This window comes from Sander lucioperca, chromosome 6 (assembly GCF_008315115.2).
Source record: "Sander lucioperca isolate FBNREF2018 chromosome 6, SLUC_FBN_1.2, whole genome shotgun sequence".
NCBI lineage: Eukaryota > Metazoa > Chordata > Actinopteri > Perciformes > Percidae > Sander > Sander lucioperca.
In genome coordinates this window covers 5,435,370-5,458,058 of record NC_050178.1, presented here as the reverse complement: position 1 = coordinate 5,458,058, position 22,689 = coordinate 5,435,370, and the positions used below count along the sequence as shown (strand labels likewise).

Here is a 22,689-nt window from a genome sequence, read left to right as displayed (position 1 = left end):
GAATTTATTCTTGAACAAAACAGACTCTTAACAAAACAGACAGAAACAAATCACAATGTTACTGTAATGTAGAGGATTTATACAGTTATTCACAAATCACATGTTATTGCACAAATTCCCATTTGTACGACTAGAAATGTCGAAGACCAAATATACTTGTCTTTTCTTTTTTTTTTTTTTTTACAATTGTGTGTAATTGTAACACATGTTCACAACAGCTGCAGAATATCCACAAGATCTTCAGCTCATTTTGAACGAGTCCCCAGTCATCATGGCCACAAATTCTGAAAGAGTTCAAACCAGCAGTAAATATTTTTGTAATTTCCTTATTACCCTGTCATCCCATTTATTTCAATTTAAGGAAACATTTTTGATATACAAGCGTATTTGGACATTTTTAATTGAACCCCAAAATGTAAACAAATCCAATCCTTGTCACAGAAAACTACAATATGGTAAGGATCATATATTTGTGTATTGTAATTTCCTAATACACAACAGTAGTTGACAGGTTAAATAGTTCTGGAGTCAATCTGGCTCCAGTGGTCAATTCAAATGTCCACATACATACATACATTGTAAAAACATAATGGATTTATCTTGTTGAATAGTAATTACATTTTGACCTAGACAATAGATGACCTATACTGAATCAATATGACAAACAGCAATGCAGTACTGTCAAAATGTACACTATGATAATTATCTCCCATTAACATTTCATTTATATTTTCAACCAAATAAAGGTTTTTTATAGAGTTTTTATGGCCAGTAATTGAAATATACATTCAAACCTTCATAATTAATGGTTCCATCTCCATCTTTATCTGCCTCCTTCATCATCTGCTCTGCCTCAATCTCATTGAGTGGTTCCCCTGCGTTCATCAGTACATATCTGGAAATGAATATTAAACATGAAGGAAACACTGAAACAGCATTATGAAAAAATAATGTTAACACTGATTGTGTTTGTTTTTCATTTGTTTTATCTGGATTTTTATTTGGGATGAAAATAGATAATTATTTTTCACTTAAATAGTTGACATTGTAGCATAATCCAGCATGCAATAGATCAAATTAAGAGTTTATAAGAATGTACTTATTCAGTGTAAGGGGAATGTTTATGCTTTGCTTTTCCATCACTTCTGTTATTCTTACTTGAGTGTGTTCCAGTCGATGTATCCTTTGGCCTCTTTGTCAAATACTTTAAAAGCAGCTCGGAGTTCAGCATCCTGGTTCTTGGTTCTTTCCAGGTACAGTGCCATCAGACCCAGGAAGCTGTCACAGTTAAATATCCCTTTACCTGGAGTGTCACAAAAATAATAATATAATATAATTAAACAAACCCTCATTATCTGTGTGCAAAACAGTAACTTTTGTTAGTTTGTTGGATAGACATATTTATGTAGACACAAATACACACATGCTGTAAATAGAAGAGGAAAAAAATGCATAGATATTGTGGGATTATATTTCCAATGAAATTAAAATGAATCAACATCACAGCCTTTACTACAATTATCCAACCCCAATGATCTGTATCCCAATATCTCTGAAAACCCCTGGTGGTCACAATGTCCTGAATTGTCCTGAAAAAAATTTGCTTTTAGGAAGATAAATTGTTGAGTGATATTTTAGCATTAAAGGACATCTTCCGTTTTCTAGCATTTTTATAACAACCAAAACATTTTATCTAGATTCTTGTATTTGGATAAAAAACATTAATGTTTATAGGACTGAGATATAAAAATCTAGCCATGTTTTACAGCTAGAATTGAGTCAGTAATCAGTATTGTCAAGCAAAACATTTCAAGCAATACATCTTTGACATCAAAACGCCAAAATAGAATTAATAGAAAAAGACAGCATTATATTTGTTCTTTCCCCTTTTGCAGTTCAGAGAGAGGGGGGAGGCATACAGAGAGATGGCTAAGAGTAGGGGAAATAAAAAACAAGAATGAAAATAGCAAATTATAAAATGTATCAGTTAAGGTTAATGTACAGGGAACTTAATTTAACATAAAAGTTATTCAAGAAAAAGTCCATTTAAAAGATGTCCTCCTTAAATTAGCTGAAGGCAGACATGTATTGCTGGGCACTTAATGAAGCCCCTGTTCATGTCACATGACTTCTTTCACAAGATTTCTTTTGTTTTGTTTGTTCTTTTATGACTTTTCTGTGTGATTAAATTTCATTTATGACAATAAACTATTTGTTATTATTAGGGATCTCAATTCACATATAGGGAAACACTGACACCTAGTGATTAATGTGGTAACCTGCAGTAAAACAGAATACTGCAGTATTAGATAATGTTATGTTTTTTTATAATGCATTTCAGAAGATGTTACGGTCTTAAAAAATTGCACTAAATCCTAAATGTATGTAGATTTGCAACTAAAATGTTCCTAATACAGTATGTCTTGGATTAATTGATCTCAACCTTATTAGGACAAGTAGCAAAATCCATTTGATCTACCTTCCTATACTTTATCTTAATAGAAAACATTAGCTGATGTGAAAGCCAGGCTTTTATTACAGAGCCTAATTGAGCACATTATTTACTGACTTGGTTTGGGCTGAACTTTAGACAGATAAAGCTTCTCCTTCCATCCTCACCTCCAGGTGCAGCTCAGAATACATGCAAGGCATTGCTAAAGGCATTGCTAAAGGCATTTTAAGGCGTTACTCGTTTATGGAAATAGAACCATCTTACAATAGTAACAGTCAAATACACCACCACCACCACCACTGGTCGCAACCATAGAGTTGGAGCAGCTTTCTAACACATAACCAAAATAATTACCATTTTACGCTTTAAAAATATCGGATTTATGGCAGGGCTGTTGTACTGGATTACATTTTATTTTACATATATACTTAAATTAAGAGGACGTTCAAGTGATATGCTGTCACAGGTGTGTGTAATACCTAACCTATTAATATTAAACTTAGTCAGAGGCCCATAAAGGTTAAAAAAGCCAAGTTAAAGTGTTTTAGAGAATAATATTCCATAGTATGGGCTTTACTATCATTGCAGTTCATATTCACCATCTTTGTCCACATCTTTGGCCATCTGGCTGAGCTCTCTCTTTGTAGGATTGATCCCCATTAAACTCATCAGCCTCTCCAGCTCCTGTGTCTTCACATCTCCATTCCCCTCTTCATCGAACATCTCGAAAACTCCTTTGTACTCTGTGATCTGCTCTTGTGTTAACTTGCTGGCCTGAAAGAAAATAAGGGAGTTGTTTAGGGAGTTGCAGTATTTAATATCAGTCTTCAACCAGATTTATCAAGAGGAGAGTTAGATCAGCACAATAAAGCTTCTGGAATTACTTTATGTTGAATATAACAATGTTAATTACATATAATAGAATAAACATTTTTGTTTGTGAAGTTAGTTCCTTAATAAGATTCTCACCATTTTCTCTGGTAGTCCAAACACGGCTGAGGACAAACACTGTGGCAACACTTACTGTCGAATGAGAGTCTGCCTTGGCCAAGTCATAACTACACTTCTAATGCTCTTTCCCCAGGGTTTAGAGGAGCATGCTTTGTGGCCTTTTATGGCGCTTAAAGGATGGATTTGCTAATCACCCATGAGGAACATTTGGTTACTGACCTCAACTAACAAATGGTAAACAGCATAGTTAAACTTGAATATAATTTTGGAAGATAACTGGTTTGGTAAACTTGTAATTAGTTAAAATATTATGCTGTTCTCAAAGTAACCAAGACAGAACAGGAGAGAGGAGAGAGATAAGATAACAAAATGTGAAAACTATCAGATGCATTTTCTGACCTCAACATCACATGGTCCACTTATGGGAACTGCAATTAGCTTGCTGTTAGCCATTAGCAGGTGTCTGTGCAGCCCCTAGTGACTCTCATGAAAGCAGATAACCAAATAAGGAGGCACTTAAGAAGTTATTTCCAACATTGCAGTGGTAACATTAAGAATTTCCCATTTGTTAGTCAAGGCAAGGGGAATGTCTATGAATGCCACACACATATGATACATATACAAGTGAAACGACTTCATCAAGGTATTGGTACTTAATATTTACATGATCTGATAGTCAGCAAGTTAATCAATAAAAAAACATATTGTTCTTTCCTATATTCTATTTTTGTACACTCATGTTTAACATTTTCATCGTTGGGTCGTAGTTTGAACCACAAAATAAGTAATCTAAGACAGAACTAGCCATAACAGAAGATGGTTCTTTTAGACATAATAAAGTTTGGATCAATGTTGTGGAAGAATGAATGAATAAATGAATGAATGAAAATTATGGTCAATTTAACTGGCTGAAATGACCAGATTACATTGATTGGGCTCCTTCTGACCTATACACCTGACCTATAAAAAGTTTACTTGATACACCACAGGGTTTAAAAATTAAATATTAAAGGCAATGGCAGTATTGTTGGTAATTTGCACACAGGTGCAGTGAGAGTTTGTGAAGGCCTATCTACGAAGCAAAATGGTTTATGATCAGGCAAAGTAATGCGGAAATGATGTATTCTTTCTTTTTCTGCATCTTCAGCTGCAACCCAATTAATTGTGATGACCAGTCTTAGGCATTTATCAATTAAATTACTCATCTCTCAACTGAAAGCAATTTGTTTATGTGAGTTCCAACCCTTATACAGTATGTATGGATGCTTTATATTCAAAGTAAATGGTGTGCTGTGCATGTGTACTTTTTTGATTGCTGGTACTATGCACATTAGTACTAGAATGAAGTGAAAGTTAGAGACACTCATTCTTACTGTATGAGGGACTTTACCATTCGACTTATTGATATTTTTTATAATAGGACTACTTGTTTTCTGTGTGATTATTGCTGTGTGTGGCTGAATTGTCTTGTAATGTTGTATAGCCTATATGTAAGTTCTCAGGTCTCTTGCTGATCTCAGCAAGACTACCAGCACAAATAAAGCTTATCTTATTACTACCTATTTGTTTGAGGTATTGTACATACTGTGACAACAAATTCCAAATTAAAGGACAACAGCACATAGATCATTTATGATCATTTTGTGATATTTCAGGGAAATTGATTATGTTTAACTGTGACTGCTTCCTAGAATTGCACCACAAAAGGACCAATAACTAGTTAGTTATGTGCTGAAGTTTCTGTTATTTGTAGGCTATTCTGAGAAACACACCGAGAAAACAAAGTAAACCGCACTATAGACATTAACATAAGAACACACTATTTCCTAATTATCGATGGCCAGATTATGTTGTTGTTGACAATGCTAAAGCGAGCCCTGCTGAAATCAGTAATACCACCACTTACTTTTGGAACCAAGTTTGGGCCTGAGTGACTAACTGACTCAGCCTTTCACTGGGTTGTAGGAAGATAGAAAAACGAACACTCTTTGGCTTTCAGTCCACTCTGATGAAATGCACAAATACCAAATGAGAAGTGCCAAACATTGTTAAAAGTGATTGATAATCTCCAGCTGTATATTAAACATCAATAGATGGTTCTCTACCCATCGCTGCTGCAGCGTGGGGTTTCCCAGCGCTGACTGCAGGGTTACCGCGCCCATCTCGTCGTTCGATGGCCGGACGAGAGCGTTACTACGGAAAGGGCAGATGTTAAGCTTGGCAAAAGGGAGACAGTAGGCTGTCTTGTTGAATGAGGTATAGTGACTTTAAAGATTAGCATTTGTGTATGCCTGGGCAGTGTCTACAGTACAAGGCTAGCTAGTGGGTGTGATTCCCCCCTCCCCTCTCCGGTTGACTGAGGTTGTCAAGCTCCCTATAGCCGTAGCCTGCTGCGTTCGGGAAGGGCTGCTCCTCGGAAAACTAACGCTAGCTGGCTGGCTAGTTAGTAGGCTAGCGTTGTGGTGTTCGTTGATGCGTGGATCGGAGGTATACGCCGTCTTGCTTTCCAGTCAATGCCAAAACGCAAAAACAAACGCAAATTGAATCAGGTAAGGTGAAAAAAAGCGAGAATCATGCTGCTTTCACATCTTCCAGAGTAACTATTAATATCATTAGCTGATTAATTGTGGCGGAATTGGACTCTCCGGGGGTGGGGTTGCCAGACCTAGCTTCTTATCCATTTAGTTAGCTGCGGTTAGCTAGCTAACGTTGAGTTGGCTATTTTATCATGAGCAAATACAAGTGGCTAAGGTAACGTTACAAGAGTGTCTGCAGCGGTGGACACTGGCAATCAGTATTTGCGGTGGATAAACAGATTGCTACATAATGCCTTATGCATTCAGTCAAGTGAGTTAGCTAGCTATGTTAACTGTCAGTGTTCAATGAAAGCTCCTGGCTGACGTTGAAGCAACGATAATGTTGGTCAGTGAGGCTTGATGTCAGTGATGGCCCTTCGGTGGTGCTTCTTGGCCTAAAACACAGTACTTAAAAAGTACTGGGTAGTTAATGGGCAAAAGACACTGATTTTGCACTTTAAGCTTTAGTTGCTTTGTACTCGAAATGTTATATTTCAAGATGTTTCTGACAGTCGATGATGACACACTGGGTTGGGCTGGAACAATAAATGTCCTGTAAACAAATGAACAACAATTGTTTTTTGGCAATGGCAGAACAGCAAGCATAATTAATTAACGTGACAAGTGCACACTATACATCAGCTACGTGTTATTAACGTGAGTTATTGTAGCCGCGTTAACACCTTTTATTCTTTTTTTTTTTACAAGCCGAAGTAATAAGTTAGCATAACGTTATTGCTGCATCCTGCAACGAAACGGCCGCACCAGTGCAACGCCTTTAACTTAGGTTAGTAACTATCGTTAGTTATTTATCATTAGTTAGCTAATTGGCAGTTAACGTTATGCAGCGATGGGTGAAAGATGGTCATCTACTTTATGTAAAATCACCCGCATTTGTTATTGCATTTGTTGCTCCTGAAGTCAAACAGGCCACTGCCGCCCGACCTTGCAGTTTTGTTACAGACTCAGGTCCACTTAAGGATTAGAGAACCAAATAAATACACTGGAACGTTATAATCAAATCAACTGTGCACTGTCAGGTTTAACGAGATTGTTAGTACGCAAGTGGATTTCTGAAGGCCAAGCAACCGCCGGGTTTCTAGGTTTACCCACACTATGTTGGCTTAAAAGCTAACTACATAGCACTCCGTGTAATTGCGGAAGAGCAGCTGAGTCTACCCTTAAGTGGCTGTGGTTACGTTTTTTTTTTGTTTGTTTTTTTTTGCATTAGGTGCTAGAAGTGTTCTTTGTTGTAAAATTCAGCTTACGTTTTCTACTTGTCTACCGGACAATGTTAAATCACAAGCGAAACGGTTACTAATAAAGTGACCGTACATTGCTTTCTTTAATACTAGCTCTGCCCTGCCTGCAGGCCCACACTGGCTAGCCTGCTAGCAGGCTAACTAGCGGACAGCAGTCTGCAAGATGGCGTTTAGCTGCATCTTCTCAGATTTCCATCAGTGTAAGTCATATTATCATTACACTGTGCAGCGTTAAGTAAATGTAGAAATTCGATTAGACGTAGTCGGATACTAATAGTCTAATCCTCAGTATTCTGCCACATTATGGTGCTGAATTGCAACAAATTTTCTCCTGAAATATGTGTGGAGCCTCAGTAGCCCAACCCTCTAAACCTATTACGGTAAAAAACAGACTAAAACCGCTAACCAGCAGCCATTCAAATACAATGCAAACTAGACTACAGTTGTAGGCAAATCACAGTACTGCACACAGTGACAAAGTAAACTATCAGTACAGCACATACAGAGTTGGGTAAACCTCATTAGAAAATATGCATGATAGGTATGTTGATTCTATTACGTTGTGCTGTCATATCTTCACTCTATCTGCCATACAGTAGCTTAATATATTCTCTTTACTTTGTGCCAATTGTGTATGTAATTAGCAAATTAATTTAATATATACATGGCTTCTGTGAAAATGCAACTTTATCCTAGTTTATTAAGAATGGTACTAATTGTACAGTAGCTGGTCACATTGGACAACTAGAAGAGAGGGACTGTATTAGGCTTGTGATTTCACTGGCAGCGTGAAAATCCAGGCACTTGCTTTAAGCATGTTGTGTGTAAAAGAATTAAGATTAAACTCATCCTTTTATGATTGGGAAAACATATTTCTAATGCCTGGGCTGGCTTTGCCAGCTGTTTGTTAGTGGACATGGATAGGATTAGAGACTCATTGACGGAGGTTTTAGCTTTTAGGATTATGTAGTTGCTCAGTGATATTGCTGGTTATGGCTTTTTCTATGATCCAGCTTTAGACCTGTGGAACATTGCATTATCATCTTTTAACAGAACAGATACACAGGCTTGTCCTTCAAGAACAGATGTAAAATATGGCAGAGAGGTAAAAAAAAATTAACTGGAAATGTAGGAGACACCTTTTTGAAAGTAGCAGGCATAGACTGCCCTTAAGGGACCTGAGAACAGCTAGTGAGCTACAACTCCAGGCTGTTTGCCATTGCTCATTGTCTATCATGCAGTCAGCTGACCCTGATCAGGCGCTTTGAAAGCAGAAGTGATGAGGGAGTGGAACTCCTTAACTGTAAGCATCCACAGAGCCCTCTGTGGACCTCCTATGTAAAATAATATTTCTGAATGTGGAATATTTAAAACTTAGGCCTATAACATCACTCCAGGCTATCCTACTTTTGGATTTACCATAGCAGTTTTAGGGTTTGGTATAGAAACAGTCAAGACTGAAAATGAATTGGATCTTGTAATTTGATTGTGAACAAAGTGTGAATTTAATATATCACTCATTTTATAAATTAAATTTGATTAATCAGAATTTCATTTTAAAGCTAAAAATGACTAGAGTTTAATATAGGTAGCATTATTTTGCTAATAAATCATTATTGAAACATTCAGTATATTTTTATACTATAACATTGTTTATAACTTAACCAAAATGAAAGATAATTTACATGTCTTTTTTGTTTGTTTTTGGCTAAATACATGTTAATACATTAATTATACTATACATAGAGACAGAAAACAACATATTTAACTACTATACACTACTTTGGGCATTAGTAAACTTTATTATCTGAAAATGCACATCGGCGCAACTGATTCAACTTTCATTTTCTCACAGAAAAAAAAATATATATCAATTTGACAAAAGTTGAATATTGTTTTTAAATAGCTATCAACAATATTTTCAGAGGTTTTCAAGGTGAAAATAGCATTCTGCTGTCACTTGATGATACTGCGTAATAATTACAATTCATGACACGTTTATTTATAGATTAATGAATGTAAGAGAGGATGACCTGTGTTAAAAAGGTCAACCAATCAGGATAACAAAGTTGGGTAAAGAAGATTTTCAGTTTTGTCCTGAAACTCCAGTGACATAGGCCTACTGACTGAAATACACCAGGTAAGGCAAAGTTGGTCCAACTGAATGGTGCATTGCTTGCAATCTGCAATAAATCTGAATAAAATTTTAGTTTTCCTTTAGTCAGTTTATCACGTGTGCCATCTTTTTAAAAAATGTTTTTTTTTTTTTACATTGTAATATTGCACTTTGAGCTGCTACTCACATTATGTAAACATAGGTGATATGGTTTGTTCTTTCAAGATACAAGGGGGCAATACGTCTCTCATAGAAGACAGCTTGCACAGACTTGTTTAAAAAAAACAAATTGCACAAGTGATGAGAGTCACTATGTACTTAAAGAACGTGGTTACTGGGTTGTAATCTCCCATTCAACCGTGTTCTTACTTAATCAGTAGAAAATCCCAATTGATGTTGCATTTGGTCAAATTTGTATGTGCATACTCAATTTTCAACAAATCTGTACCATTAAAAACGCACACACAAACTTAAGAGTATAGTTACACTGTTGTTTTTTTTTCCTTATGTACTTCTGTACACATTTGAATAATTGATTAGATGGATCGGAGCCCAAGGTTATCCATTTCACAGGAATGCTAGAGTTGGTAAGCAATCAGTGACTATTTCACAAACTAATATCAGAAACAACTGACCTTATTCAAAGTGAGATGGTATATTCAGTAAGCTGTTCACAACTGTTTGTGGTCATGTTGCATTGTGCTTCCTTTGCAAAACTATTTTATTGCTTTAAATAAGTAGACTTGGACTGTGCATGTGTCATCAAACAGATGGATTGCCATGTGTGTCGCAGTATCCCTGCTTCTGCTGAATTATTTCTTTCACCCGGTGCGGACAAAATGTCACCAATAGACCATATATTATATACCTAAAATAGAAGTATTTTAAACTAAGTAAAGCGCTCTAATGTGAACTGTCTATAGTGCGATAGAACAATAAAATCTTGAGCGGCAGTTGCTAGATGAGTTCAGCCGCCGATAGGTGACTGTGAGCCGGCTACAGGCACCACCAGATGACGGTCCTTTCAGGGGCCAAGGTAGAGGAGTTTAGCCAAGAAAAAGTGAGCGTCATGCGTTGACGACAGTAAAGTTTAGGCACTAAAACGACTAGTTAAGTTTAGGAAAAAGATCGTGGTTTGGATTAAAACTCTCCCGAGGAACTAATATGCGTTTCCTGGGTGAAAGTATTTTGTTTTTGCCGGGAAGTGAATTCTGCTCCCCGGCTTGAAAGTGCTGTGTTTTATGTTGACACCACATTGTGCTATTTCATTTTGAGATTATTTTCCATTTGAATATTGAAGTTCATATCAATATGAACACAACAACAACTTTTGAGTATCCCAGGGATTGAGGTCAACAGGATAATGACTGATTTTCGGATCATTGGGAAGTCATGCCTTAACAGGATTTGTCTGGCAGTCTAAATTGTGGGTCAGGATTTTGTTAGCGACAGTGAGGTTGAACCGTTACCTGTACGTTGCATGTATTGTAGTTAAACCATTTAGTTGATTGAAAAGTGACAGCAAGCTGGCTGAAAATCCTCCCCTTCCCTACTGCTGTTAAGAGATTTGGTTTTGTCAGGCCCACTTTGCTTACGGTTGAAAATATGACCTTGAATTTAAAATGAGGAAGATTTACTTGAATGATTAAAGTGCTTCTCTTTCTTCTTTTTTTAATCAACAAGTGCCCCAGTAGCTGGAGTAAGGTAATTGAAAAAACAGAATAAAATGAGTGAACTGGACCAGTTACGCCAAGAGGCAGAGCAGCTCAAAAATCAGATCAGAGTAAGTAACAAACAGGTTTTTATTTTTTATTTTCCATACCATCAATTATCATTAAAAATGCCATTTACAAGTTGAGTCAGAGTTAAGCCTATACAACTTAAGGTAGATGTGAGAAATCCTGCCCTAAATATTTTTCTTCCTTTCAGGATGCCAGGAAAGCATGCGCAGATGCCACACTGTCACAGGTAACTTTTAAGATTAGGATCTTTGTCTTGGGTTGAAAAGCAATTGGTCTAAAAATTAACCAGAGTACTTAATACCTTAATATGTATCTGCTGCTATCATACTGTACAACAGACTATAACAACACACAGAGCCATTCTCCACAATGTCTGGTCCACTCGAAACACTCACCTCTTCCTCTCCACTGTCTCTCTGTACTGATTATATACCATACTGTTGATATATTCTTGTTATGAACTGGATTATACTGATCCAAATGTTACTTTTATTTATTTATATATATATATATATATATATATATATATATATATATATATATATATATATATATATATATATATATATACATACATACATACACACACACACACACACACACACACACACACACACACACACACACACACAGTGTTGTATTGCTGTATTATACAATACGTTTGATCTTACACTAAGTTATACTATATACTACATTATATTGCTGCATTATACTTATACTCTTATTTTATATTGCTGCACTATACTATATACTGTTATATTGTTGTACTATACTATACATTTTTATTATTAGGGGTCCAATCCCGAGTCTGTAAGAACGGGCAATAGCAAAGCTATGCCGTTCATACAGCAGGGCTGTAGAACCCTATTGTTTTTCTACTGATTTTTCCTCTTCATTATTATTCTTCTCCGCCTAAAACTCCGACTACAGCCTAAACCGTACATGGTGGGGGGTTGCTGTTTTCAGGACTGGTCCGAAACTCCGCAAGGACCTCAGGCGCAAAAATTGACCCACTTCCACCACTAGGTGGCGCTATAGCAGAAAAAACGCGTTTGGCCCTATAACTCCCACACCGTACACCTCACATTTAAAAACCATATATCCACGTGTTCCCTGGATCCAACTGAATCACGTGATATAGGCCACGCCCATTTCCGCCTAGACTTTTATGCGTGAAAAATCGCGATTTATCAAAAACCTACTTTTTCGAACTCCTCCTAGACCGTGCGACCGATCTGCACGAAACTTGGACCGTAGCATCTCCAGACCGACCTGACAAAAAGTTAATGAAAAGAATTTTTATAGGATAAAAATTGCGCATATTACGCACAAACAAATTTGTGTAGCTAACTATGAAAACACCGACTTTGCCATATCTCAGCCAAAATACATGCTATCAACGCCAAACTTTAGATTCTTGTTTGACATGACCCTCTGGAGGTCCCCCACGCGTTTTACGAAAATTGGTCACTAGGGGGCGCTACAAGTACAAAAAGTTTATATCTCATGAACGGCTCATTTGATTTTTACAAAATTTGATGGGTACCATCTAGGGACACTCCTGAGGCCATGTCTAGAGTTGCGTACTGAGGGGTCAAAGTGGGCGTGGCCAATGGGACCCAAGTCTAGATTCACCACTTACACTAATGTGAACAACTTTAAATTTACAGGGTAGATAGACAATGGGTCATGGACCACACCTACCAAAAATTACACATGTGGACCACTAGGTGGCACTATAATGGTTTTTTGCCTTTAACTCCCACATTACACATCCCACATTAGAAACCCATACATCCACGTGTTCGTTGAATCAAGCTGAATCACATGATATAGGCCACGCCCATTTTTGCTTAAAATCTTTTTCGCAATATCGCACAATGCGCAAAACCAACTTTTTCAAACTCGTCCTAGGCCGTGCGACGGATCAGCTCGAAACCTGGTAGGTAGCATCTCCAGATGGACTTGACCAAAAGTTACTCAAGAAATTTTGCTACGTTAAAGTATGCGCATTTGACGACCAAACACATTTTCATAGCTAGCTAGCACAAACATATCATATCATATCTCGGCCAAATTAAATGTTATCAGCAAGGAACTCGGAATCATTGTTCATCATGCCACTATCATGCTCTGTACCAAATTTGGCAAAGATCGGCCTTTAGGGGGCGCTATAAGCAACGTTTATTTGTTTTGGCCAATAACTCAATGCATTTAAATGGGAAATTTGCATATGCGATATCTCTGTCACGGTAAAAGCAATCACCACGAAACTTCTGGTGCTGGTTTGGCATGCCGCTCTGAGGCTCTGTACCAAATTTGGCGAAGATTGGCCATTAGGGGACGCAATAATCAACGTAGACGAGTTTTGGCCCTTTTACTCAATGTTAATGGGATATTTGCAATGGAAATGTACCACAGACCTTGCAGCTCACACTTGTCAATATTTACTGATGTTTGCCTCTTACCGTTAGGTTTTGGTTTTTACTTTTGTGTGCTCCTTTGGTTTTTTACAATAAACAAACTTCTTAACCCACCTGACAAAGTTTCTACTACCTTCACAGTGGACAAATGCAACTCTTTTTTCTCACTTTTTCAATCCAAAATCTACACCATTCATAGGCGGCGATACCGTGCAATTAAACATTGCAGTTGGTGCTAAGTGGAGCATCTGTCATAGTTTGATTGGTTATGTAGGTGGCATTGATGCTTAATTTCCCACGAAGCACCCACGGAGGAAAACATAAATCGGCGCCTATGACGCCATTTGCAACAACTTGACCACCTCCCCTGCTCCTTCAACCACCACACCTGCCTCCCCCCTCCACCCTCTCGGTCACTCTCATTTCTCTCTGCTGTACCCTGCGGTCAGGGGGGTTAAGAAGTTTGTTTATTGTAGAGAATACTTAAAGGTAGTCCGTATAAGCGTGGAGGTGAACTGTTGACCGCTACGTTTCCAACGGCGACGTACCGCAGGCGTCGCGCCTCTCGATATTTCGCGACGTTTGCCTCCCCGCCGCCCGGCTTCGGGTTCCGCTTACGCGCGCTCGGGGGCAACTGGCGTGGGTGGCTTGGGCCCCGTCATAACTGCTTGCAGTTCTAGTATACTATTATTACACTACTGCACCTTATACTAAGTCTTAATTCCCTCACTATTTTATGATGTACCATATTATACTATGTTAATGCTGCATTGACCCTTGCAATATATTCTATTAAGACTCTGCTGCTATTAATCACGCCACTGTCACTTTATCAGCACCACTCACTTTATCGTGTCATCTGTCTCCCAAATGATCTGTAGAGTTTAGTTTCTATTTTTTTATTCCATTTTAGTTTATGTACCTCTAATTATTATTTTGTTTTACTTTCTATACTTATCTGTATCTATCTGTTGTTTCTGTTGTACTGCTGCAACAACCGAACTCTCCCGCTGGGGATCAGTGAAGGTGTATCTTAATGTTTTGCAGATCACAGCTAATATTGACCCCGTTGGACGAATCCAGATGCGTACAAGACGAACGCTGCGGGGTCATTTGGCTAAAATCTATGCCATGCATTGGGGAACAGATTCCAGGTAACCCAACTGCCAGCGTTTATGACTTATGGTGTAACCAGAGATTTTGTTTATGTTGTTACGTTCTGTTCATGCTTTATGTCAAATGTTGAGCAATGTGTAAAAGTAAGACAATGCCTAAATGTAAGTTGTTACCAAGGGGGTAAGCTTCTCCTCACAACGCGTACCTCCTATGTCGCCATTTTGATGCTAACAAGCTCTCACCCCCCGTTAGCATTCCATTGACTGCCATTCATTTTGGCATCACTTTGACAGCGAATAACTTTACATCTGAAGCGTTTAAAGACTTTATTTATCCATTGTTTATTTCTAAAGAAACAGGACAATGTATAAAAGGCTCCATTACCTTGTACCTCACGTTATGGCTCCGTAGCAGATGTTTTTGTAAAAATAGGCTAACAATTGTGTCATAACCACGGGACTTACTGTCGCATAGTAGAGGAATTACCGTATAGTACAGGAGAAGCGCGTCGGCAGTTTCGACTTACGTTAGCTGTTTACGTTTAATTACTAATGTTAACTAGAATTTTAGTTGGCAATAATTAGCCTGTGTCCATGTTATCTCCTTACATATACCTTCGCTCTCCGTCTCTGCAAGATTGGGAATGATTGAGATTTCTCTTGGTACAGCTACCAGAAGACTTACAACTTTCAGACACGTTGCTCACGTCACATTGACGTCGTCTCTCTCAGTTGGAGGCTGCTCAGTAACGCTCAGCGCTCACCGGAAAAGTGCTTCTAATATCCTTCACTCCGTCCAGAGCAACGGGATCTGTTGGTCCATTCTATATACAGTCTATGGTTGTTACACTGATGCAGTGAATATTGTATTCATACATTATGTTTTTCAGCAGTGTGGCAGGCATCTTTTTTCCTGCAGTCCTTTTTCCTCAGTTTTTGGCTTATGATTCTAGATAAAAATAGATTTTGTGTGACGACTCTAATTGATGTTGTGTTGGTGTTAATATCGCTGTTCTCATTTTTGTAGGCTCTTGGTCAGTGCCTCTCAAGATGGCAAACTCATTATTTGGGACAGCTATACCACAAATAAGGTAAGTCATGTATTTTTTGACAGGGATTAATGAAGTAATGGTTGAATCATGCCACTCTGTCATCTAATTGTAAAGCAAAGTAATAACAGCAGCAGTTCAGAATTGCAGATAAAGGCGTGTCAAATGTTGCCATCTGCATGCAAATAGCTGCTACATTTTTAAAACTTGAGGCAGGAAAAGCAATCGTTTTAAAAAGCTTTTTAATATTGTTCCTGCTGCACTATATTTTACGGCATGCACCTATTTTTGTGGAACTCATAAGGTTATACTAGAAGTCCCAGGAGGTTAAACTAGAAGTACAAGGAGGGAAACAAACTAACTCGACCCATGCTGCATTCATTTGGAATAAATTCAAAAGAGTTGCAGATCAGCTGGAGGCTGAGGCATTTGTGGCCTTTACCTTGGGGCTGGTGTGTCTGGTGTGCAGTGAGTGGGATGGGTGGAAGTTGCAGAATTATGTTCTCATATATTGAAGAAGACATTGAGCTTGATACAGTGAGCAATAAATCCAACCAGGAATTAAAATCTCTAGACCTACTGAGAAGATTGCAGGCCAGATTGAGGTCAGAATTGTTTATGGGATATAGGGATGCAACGATTATAGATTTTGTTGTAGTCTGAAGTAGGGGTAGAACGGTACACTGAAGTCACGGTTCGGTTCATACCTCGGTTCAGACATCACGGTTCGGTACAATGGAGGGAAAACCATAACAAAAATGCAGAAGGCAATTTTTTTTTATTGTGCATGTCTCAGGCTGTACCACCTAGTGTGATCCAGTCTCTCCCCTGAGCTAGCTGCAACAGCCTGAAGCATATAAAGTAAGATGTAGCCTTAAACAGTAAACAATAAGTAGGCTACCCCACATCATCTCCAGACTCCATCTGGAACTTGTAAACAAAATAAGACAATCAGCTAGTAGTGTGATATGGGAGACAAGCGCTGCTCTCATATGTGAATGCACAGAGCAGGGGTGTTAAAGAGCAGCTTCGGTTACACAGAGCAGTTGGCGTTAGCTTTACACGCTAACAGTGGAGCTAGCAGCAAACAGCGAAGCTAACGGCGGAGCTAAAAGCGGAGCTAACAGCGGAGCAAACAGCGAAGCAAATGGGCCTGGAAGCCATTTGTGGTCGAGGCAAGAAGGGATACAGCTACAGTACATGCGTGTCTGGTTGTATATGGAAGGGACTAGTTTGCTTCGTGTGGACTCACTCATTGACATAAGGACTCACTGGACCGACTGGACATGTAGGCGGAGCTTGGGAGCTTCAGAGCTAAGGCGGGGCTACAGATTAGGTGTCCCTAAGAAATGCGTATGTAACAGTAGTTCCACATTACATTAATTAATTTGCACGCGAGTTTTATTTATTTTTATACCGTGTATTCTCCGTGTAAATTAATGTACCAAACCGAGATGCCCGTACTGTTTCGGTTCAATACGAATACATGTACCGTTCCACCCCTAGTCTGAAGAATAATCACGGTTTCACAATTATTATGCATTAATTTATTTCACTAATGTATAAAATCATACAAACACTCTAGATTTAAATGTGTTATGTATTGCTGCCTTTTGAAACAGTAATAACACAGTAACAGTTTTGAATGTTTTGAAAATGATTATATGATCAATCACCAACCTTTTTATTCAAATTCATCTGAAAAGATTAGAGACTAGAGGTGAATCACTCACACCACAAACAAAGGCCAAATTGGCAACAACAGTGCTGTCCTTTGGTAACGTTAAGCTAACAATGAATTAAGTTTGAAACGATTAAATTGCTAGCAAATTTACCAACTTGGGGTTGAATTCCCCCTGGCAGCTACAGCTGTCGTGAGGTCAGGGGCTGGCTCTGCTCGGAGTTTTCCTGCAGTTTGTTTACTTGATGTAACGTTAAAAAATTGCAGCAGTATCCCACCACGGGATGCCGTTGTGCATCACTCTTGACAGTCAATACTTGCGGTGGCAGGCGTCTGATGTGCGCACACATGAGCGTTTTTGTTGTCAACGAGGTCTAATGAGAAGAACTTCACACACTGCTACACATAACGTGCAGTCAGTTAACACTCGGTGTAGCGGAGCCTTTACGATTAATTAACCGTGCCGTTTTAAAGCGTGGTTAACGGTGAGATTGGTTAACCGCTGCATCCCTAAATACCTTAATGCGTATAGGGGCTCACAAATGGAAAACACTGCTAGTTTCAGCCTTTGTTAAATTAAGCGGCCACATTAAGCTGTCTGTGAGTGCCACTCTGCAGCGTATTGATTGATGTATACGATTTTTCCATCAAAAAAACAAGTCTAGCGTGGCCGGGTTGGTTCAGTGGGTAGAGCAGGCGCACATATACTTGGAGGTTTATGCCTCAACGTAGTGGTCCAGGGTTCGAGTCCGACCTGTAACGATTTCCTGCATGTCTTCCCCCTCTCTCCCCCCTTTCTCACCTAGCTGTCCTGTCGATTAAAGGCGGAAAAGCCAAAAAAAAAAAAGAGAAAAAAACAAGCCTAGCATTGGAGTTAGTTAGACCTTGAAATGTATATATCAGAGTAGTACCCACAGGTTGTGACATATTTGTGTATATTTGATGTATATTTTACATCAACAGATTATAATGGCATTTCCAGAGTGTTAGCACAGGGTGTCAAAAGTAATCTTAAAAAGGTTGCTCTCCAAAAACCAGAAATCAAGACTTTTTTTTTTTTTAGGTTACCAGACTGGTAAAACTAGCTACTGTAAAAGTACTGACTTTACTGTACCATGACATTTTTAAGGAAATTAACACATTTGTGTGTGTGTGTCACTTTTGTTGTAGGTTCATGCCATCCCACTTCGATCTTCCTGGGTCATGACTTGCGCATATGCACCTTCAGGAAATTACGTGGCCTGTGGTGGCTTAGACAACATCTGTTCCATCTACAACCTCAAAACACGCGAAGGGAATGTACGTGTGAGCCGTGAGCTCGCTGGACATACAGGTATATGATCTACTCTGCTAGTTACTTTTCTACTGCTAGTTATATTTCTGACATGAAATTCCATATTAATAACTCCCATTGATTTTTTTTTTTTTTTTTTTTTTTTTTTAATATCAGGATACCTGTCCTGTTGTCGCTTTCTTGATGACAACCAGATTGTTACAAGCTCTGGAGATACCACTTGGTAGGTAAAAGGATGGCCTATGCCTACATTGAGTTATTATACGGTGTTAAGTCAAACATTTTGTGTAAAACCTAGGATGTTGGAGAAATGGCAAACGGGTATCCTAATAATCTTGTATTTTACTTCATAGTGCACTTTGGGACATTGAGACTGGCCAGCAGACAACCACATTTGCTGGACACACAGGTGATGTCATGAGCCTGTCATTGGCCCCTGACTCCCGGTTATTCGTCTCTGGTGCTTGTGATGCCTCTGCTAAACTCTGGGATGTTCGAGAGGGCATGTGCAGACAGACATTCACGGGCCATGAGTCTGACATCAATGCCATCTGTGTAAGTTATTTGTTTCTTTATCGTTGAAATTGCACTTTGGGGCGCGTTTGTGTTTTTAAACAACTATTTATATAGATGTACTTCTTGTTTTTATGATTTTGTGTCTATGTGTGCGTTAACGAGTTCTCTTTTGTAATTTTCAGTTCTTCCCTAATGGCAATGCCTTTGCCACGGGCTCCGATGATGCCACCTGCAGGCTGTTTGATCTGCGTGCTGATCAGGAATTAATGATCTACTCTCATGACAATATCATATGTGGCATCACCTCTGTTGCATTCTCAAAGAGTGGCCGTCTTCTTCTGGCGGGATATGATGACTTCAACTGTAACGTGTGGGACACACTAAAAGCCGACCGTGCCGGTAAGTAGCTGAAGCATGATCTCCAATAGCAGCCCAATTTTTGCAACATGAAGGAAGGTGTTACAGAATTGCTCTTGGGTCGATAATTAGACAAAGTGATAAAATGTACTTGCTTGCTGTTTTGTTTTTAGTCTTGTAGACTAAATTACAATTGTTGTACTTGTCTAGGTGTGTTGGCTGGACATGACAACCGTGTTAGCTGCCTGGGAGTTACTGATGATGGTATGGCAGTTGCAACGGGATCCTGGGACAGTTTTCTGAAGATCTGGAATTGAAGCCTGAAGGTTCTTTTTTTAGTTATTATTATTATTATTATTATTATTATTATTATTATTTCTGTTTCACACTTTCTTACAATTGTACCTAAGGCTATTCTATTCCTAGTAAAGTAATAGTTGTAAACTTGTAGTTGCTTGTTTGTTGAAGCCTAATCTTTTGCTTGGCTGGAGTGGATGCTAATGTGGTCTTGCGCTACTTTTGTCCCTTACAGGTTTAAGAGTGTTGTGGGTTCAATGAAATATCTTTTTTCTTTGCGTTTTTGCTGGGCTGCATATTTGAGACACCTGTAACATTGAATGGATCTTGGAATTCTCTTTTGACTTGGTTTTGACAAACATTCTTGCTCCTACATTTTCAGCAACTTTGATTGTTGTGTTTACAAACCGTAAGGGACAATTCCTGCATATATGTAGGTTTAATATAATTTAATTTTTCTCTTAAATTCTTTCACCAAAAAATGGATGTCTTCATTCTGGTAGGCTCCTCAAAAGGCCAACAAAAAAACCAAATTGCTTTGTAGCTGCAGGTTGCATATGTACCTATAATGAACACAAGCAGCCTCCTGCATTCTGATGTCGGTCTGTGTTATTAAGTCTTAAATTACATTTGACAGAAGTTTAAATTGGCTTACTGTAGATCAAGTTAGATAAGGTAAATTCTAAATTGCATTTCTTTGTTTCCCAGATGTTCTTTTAACTCCAAAGTTGACTGGAAGACCATTACAACTTGAGAATGTTCACAGCATCTTCAACACTGTTTAAACTGACTTGGACACCACAAAAACGAAGGGAAACCAATGCCTTTCCTACACAAAGAAGAGCACAATTGTTTATCACCTAGTTAAGAAAGGATCTCCTGTGGTATCGAATCAGAAACTTGTGCATTCCTTCTTGGACCATTTTATGTTACCTTGAAAGAGAAAACAACACTATCATCCCATGCAAATGTGTGCGTCTTGAAAGCAAATGTTGGAGTGTAATTGTACAAATTATTTAACTTTTTTTTTTCTTTTTTTTTAAGAATTCTATTCTGATGGTTTTTTTCTTGATGGCTTTCCTTTTGTCATTTCTTTCATGGTTTTAGATATGTTTGAATTACAGCTTGTCTTTCTAATCCAGTTAAATCATATAAGACAGAGGAGAGAAAACATGCAGCAAGAAATGCGAGTAAAAGCTTGGATCATATTACACGAGCAGCTTTCAAAATGTCCATTATGTATTTATATACTAGCTGTTTTTGTTTCATCACAGCCTTTTGCACATGAAGAAGCTTTGCCTCTCAACTAATACTATGTTAACTAACCAAGCACATGCTATAAGTTATGAATGCTCATTCCAGTACAAAAGGAGTTATTACGAGTAACTTATCCAGTTAACCCCCTCAATTCTTGTACATGCCTTTGACTTTGGGTGGGAAGGGGTGGGGTTCTGAGGTAGGTGCTGAGATAATTGGGGCATGGCTGAATTTTATTCGGGGTTGTGTTTAGTATCCACTTTGAGTGATACACCTCACCTGACTAAATAGACACTTCCTTTGCTTGGGACTGCAGTTGCAACTCTGAATGAAATGTACAAATCAATGTCTGAAAATAATGGTCTGATGTTTTGAGTTAAGACATTTAATTTTGTCTGCCATGAGTTAATTTAGATGTGCATGCTGTAGACTTGCTTTCAATGGTGCAAAATCCTAATTTTTTTTTTGTTGTTTCTGAAAAGGAGAGTAACCTATTGATTGAACCTAGAAGCCAAATTTGTTTTGGCTCCAATTCTGCATAAACGTGTACTAATACTGGTAATGCTATGCACCAGAGTGAGCAAGAATGGAGAAAGACTTAATATTGACTGCATACTCAGTGTAAATGATGCTTACCAGTTCTGTTGATGCCAATTTTTGTAATAATTATAACAATCATTGTGAGCATTCATAGTCCTTTTTTCTCCTTCAAATCTTCACACTCGATGGAACAAAAACACCCTCACATACTGTCCATACTAAAACTTTTGTACATTATTTTTTTTCTTGGTCTTAAATTGAAAATCAGAGCATCTGAATGATAACATTTCACTGTATACAGAAGCACTTTTGTTAAAGTTGTGACATATTTTCACTTTTCCTTTTTTCTGCGATGATGTACAATAAATGTGATGTATTTCGTGTGTGGCCACAAGTGAAAATGCAATTCAACTGAGATGGATTCCTTTTTCTCTTTCCATTAATATTATAGAACTCTCCACCCTTATGTACCTTTTCACTTTTTGTATTTCATTTGTCTGTTGGTGTTACACGGTGAGCTGGATGCAAGATAGATACTGTACTAAATTGTACTGTTGATTGAAAAATGTAATAAAACGCTGTTTGAGATCTCTTTTTGTTGAGTTAAATCTAAAAGCAGCATTGAATGTTTATTGTATACATGTGTCATTCAGATTGAACATTCCTCTGCTTTCTGACAAGTAACTTGTAGTTGTACGAGATGCTTTTTCACTATTGTTCAGGGAGGGCAAGAATTAAAGTGAGAGAACCAACCAAATTCAAAAGTAACAAACAACCAGTTGATTGCAGGTATGCAATTAAGCTTTACTTATTTTAGATTCTGAGACCTATGGGTTGGCTTCCTTAGTTTTTAACAGAATAAAATTCAGCCAATTAGATTTCGTCCTGGTCTATCCAGAACAAAATCTAGCAACATCACACTGGAATACAGTAGCTACAATTTTGTGAGTGTAATAATTATAGTTTTGCTGGGTGTTGCTCTTTGCTTTTGCCTTGTAGCATCTTTTGTATTTTTACCACCATATACTTTTACAAGGTGTCTCTCATTGTTGACAGTTTTT

The 22,689-nt window shown here is 38.1% G+C and overlaps 2 protein-coding genes across 7 annotated transcripts; one reads left to right on the top strand and one right to left on the bottom strand.

Moving 5' to 3' along the window:
* Window positions 1-125: 125 nt before the first annotated feature.
* On the bottom strand, window positions 126-5,591 carry LOC116051273 (calglandulin). Of its 2 annotated transcripts, none has more exons than XM_031301549.2 (5): window positions 5,509-5,591; window positions 3,052-3,226; window positions 1,159-1,303; window positions 795-895; window positions 126-284 (listed from the first exon to the last, which is right to left on the bottom strand). In XM_031301549.2, the coding sequence occupies exons 1-5, from the start codon at window positions 5,563-5,565 to the stop codon at window positions 241-243; spliced, it is 522 nt and encodes a 173-aa protein (XP_031157409.1). In that variant the 5' UTR covers window positions 5,566-5,591; the 3' UTR covers window positions 126-240. The 2 variants fall into 2 exon arrangements, with proteins under 2 accessions (XP_031157409.1, XP_031157410.1); XM_031301550.2 differs by lacking the exon at window positions 5,509-5,591 and adding an exon at window positions 3,422-3,822.
* Window positions 5,398-22,221, top strand: gnb1b (guanine nucleotide binding protein (G protein), beta polypeptide 1b). Of its 5 annotated transcripts, none has more exons than XM_031301546.2 (11): window positions 5,398-5,659; window positions 11,041-11,140; window positions 11,287-11,325; window positions 14,570-14,676; window positions 15,665-15,728; window positions 18,538-18,700; window positions 18,818-18,884; window positions 19,015-19,216; window positions 19,360-19,576; window positions 19,745-19,860; window positions 20,540-22,220. In XM_031301546.2, the coding sequence occupies exons 2-10, from the start codon at window positions 11,084-11,086 to the stop codon at window positions 19,849-19,851; spliced, it is 1,023 nt and encodes a 340-aa protein (XP_031157406.1). In that variant the 5' UTR covers window positions 5,398-5,659; window positions 11,041-11,083; the 3' UTR covers window positions 19,852-19,860; window positions 20,540-22,220. The 5 variants fall into 5 exon arrangements, with proteins under 5 accessions (XP_031157406.1, XP_031157405.1, XP_035858080.1 ...); XM_031301545.2 differs by lacking the exon at window positions 5,398-5,659 and adding an exon at window positions 5,704-5,952; XM_036002187.1 differs by lacking the exon at window positions 5,398-5,659 and adding an exon at window positions 7,422-7,441 and having other exon boundaries at window positions 20,540-22,221.
* The last annotated feature ends 468 nt before the right edge of the window (window positions 22,222-22,689 follow it).

Bases quoted from the DNA above. Each gene is read 5' to 3' on its own strand.
- LOC116051273 (XM_031301549.2), bottom strand. From the start codon at position 5,565: ATGGGCGCGGTAACCCTGCAGTCAGCGCTGGGAAACCCCACGCTGCAG. The intron at 896-1,158 runs GTAAGAATAACA...ATTCATTTCCAG, and splicing joins ATCGACTGGAACACACTCAA to ATATGTACTGATGAACGCAG. The intron at 285-794 runs GTTTGAATGTAT...GAACTCTTTCAG, and splicing joins TGGAACCATTAATTATGAAG to AATTTGTGGCCATGATGACT.
- gnb1b (XM_036002187.1), top strand. From the start codon at position 11,084: ATGAGTGAACTGGACCAGTTACGCCAAGAGGCAGAGCAGCTCAAAAAT. The intron at 11,141-11,286 runs GTAAGTAACAAA...TCTTCCTTTCAG, and splicing joins AGCTCAAAAATCAGATCAGA to GATGCCAGGAAAGCATGCGC. The intron at 19,217-19,359 runs GTAAGTTATTTG...TGTAATTTTCAG, and splicing joins CTGACATCAATGCCATCTGT to TTCTTCCCTAATGGCAATGC.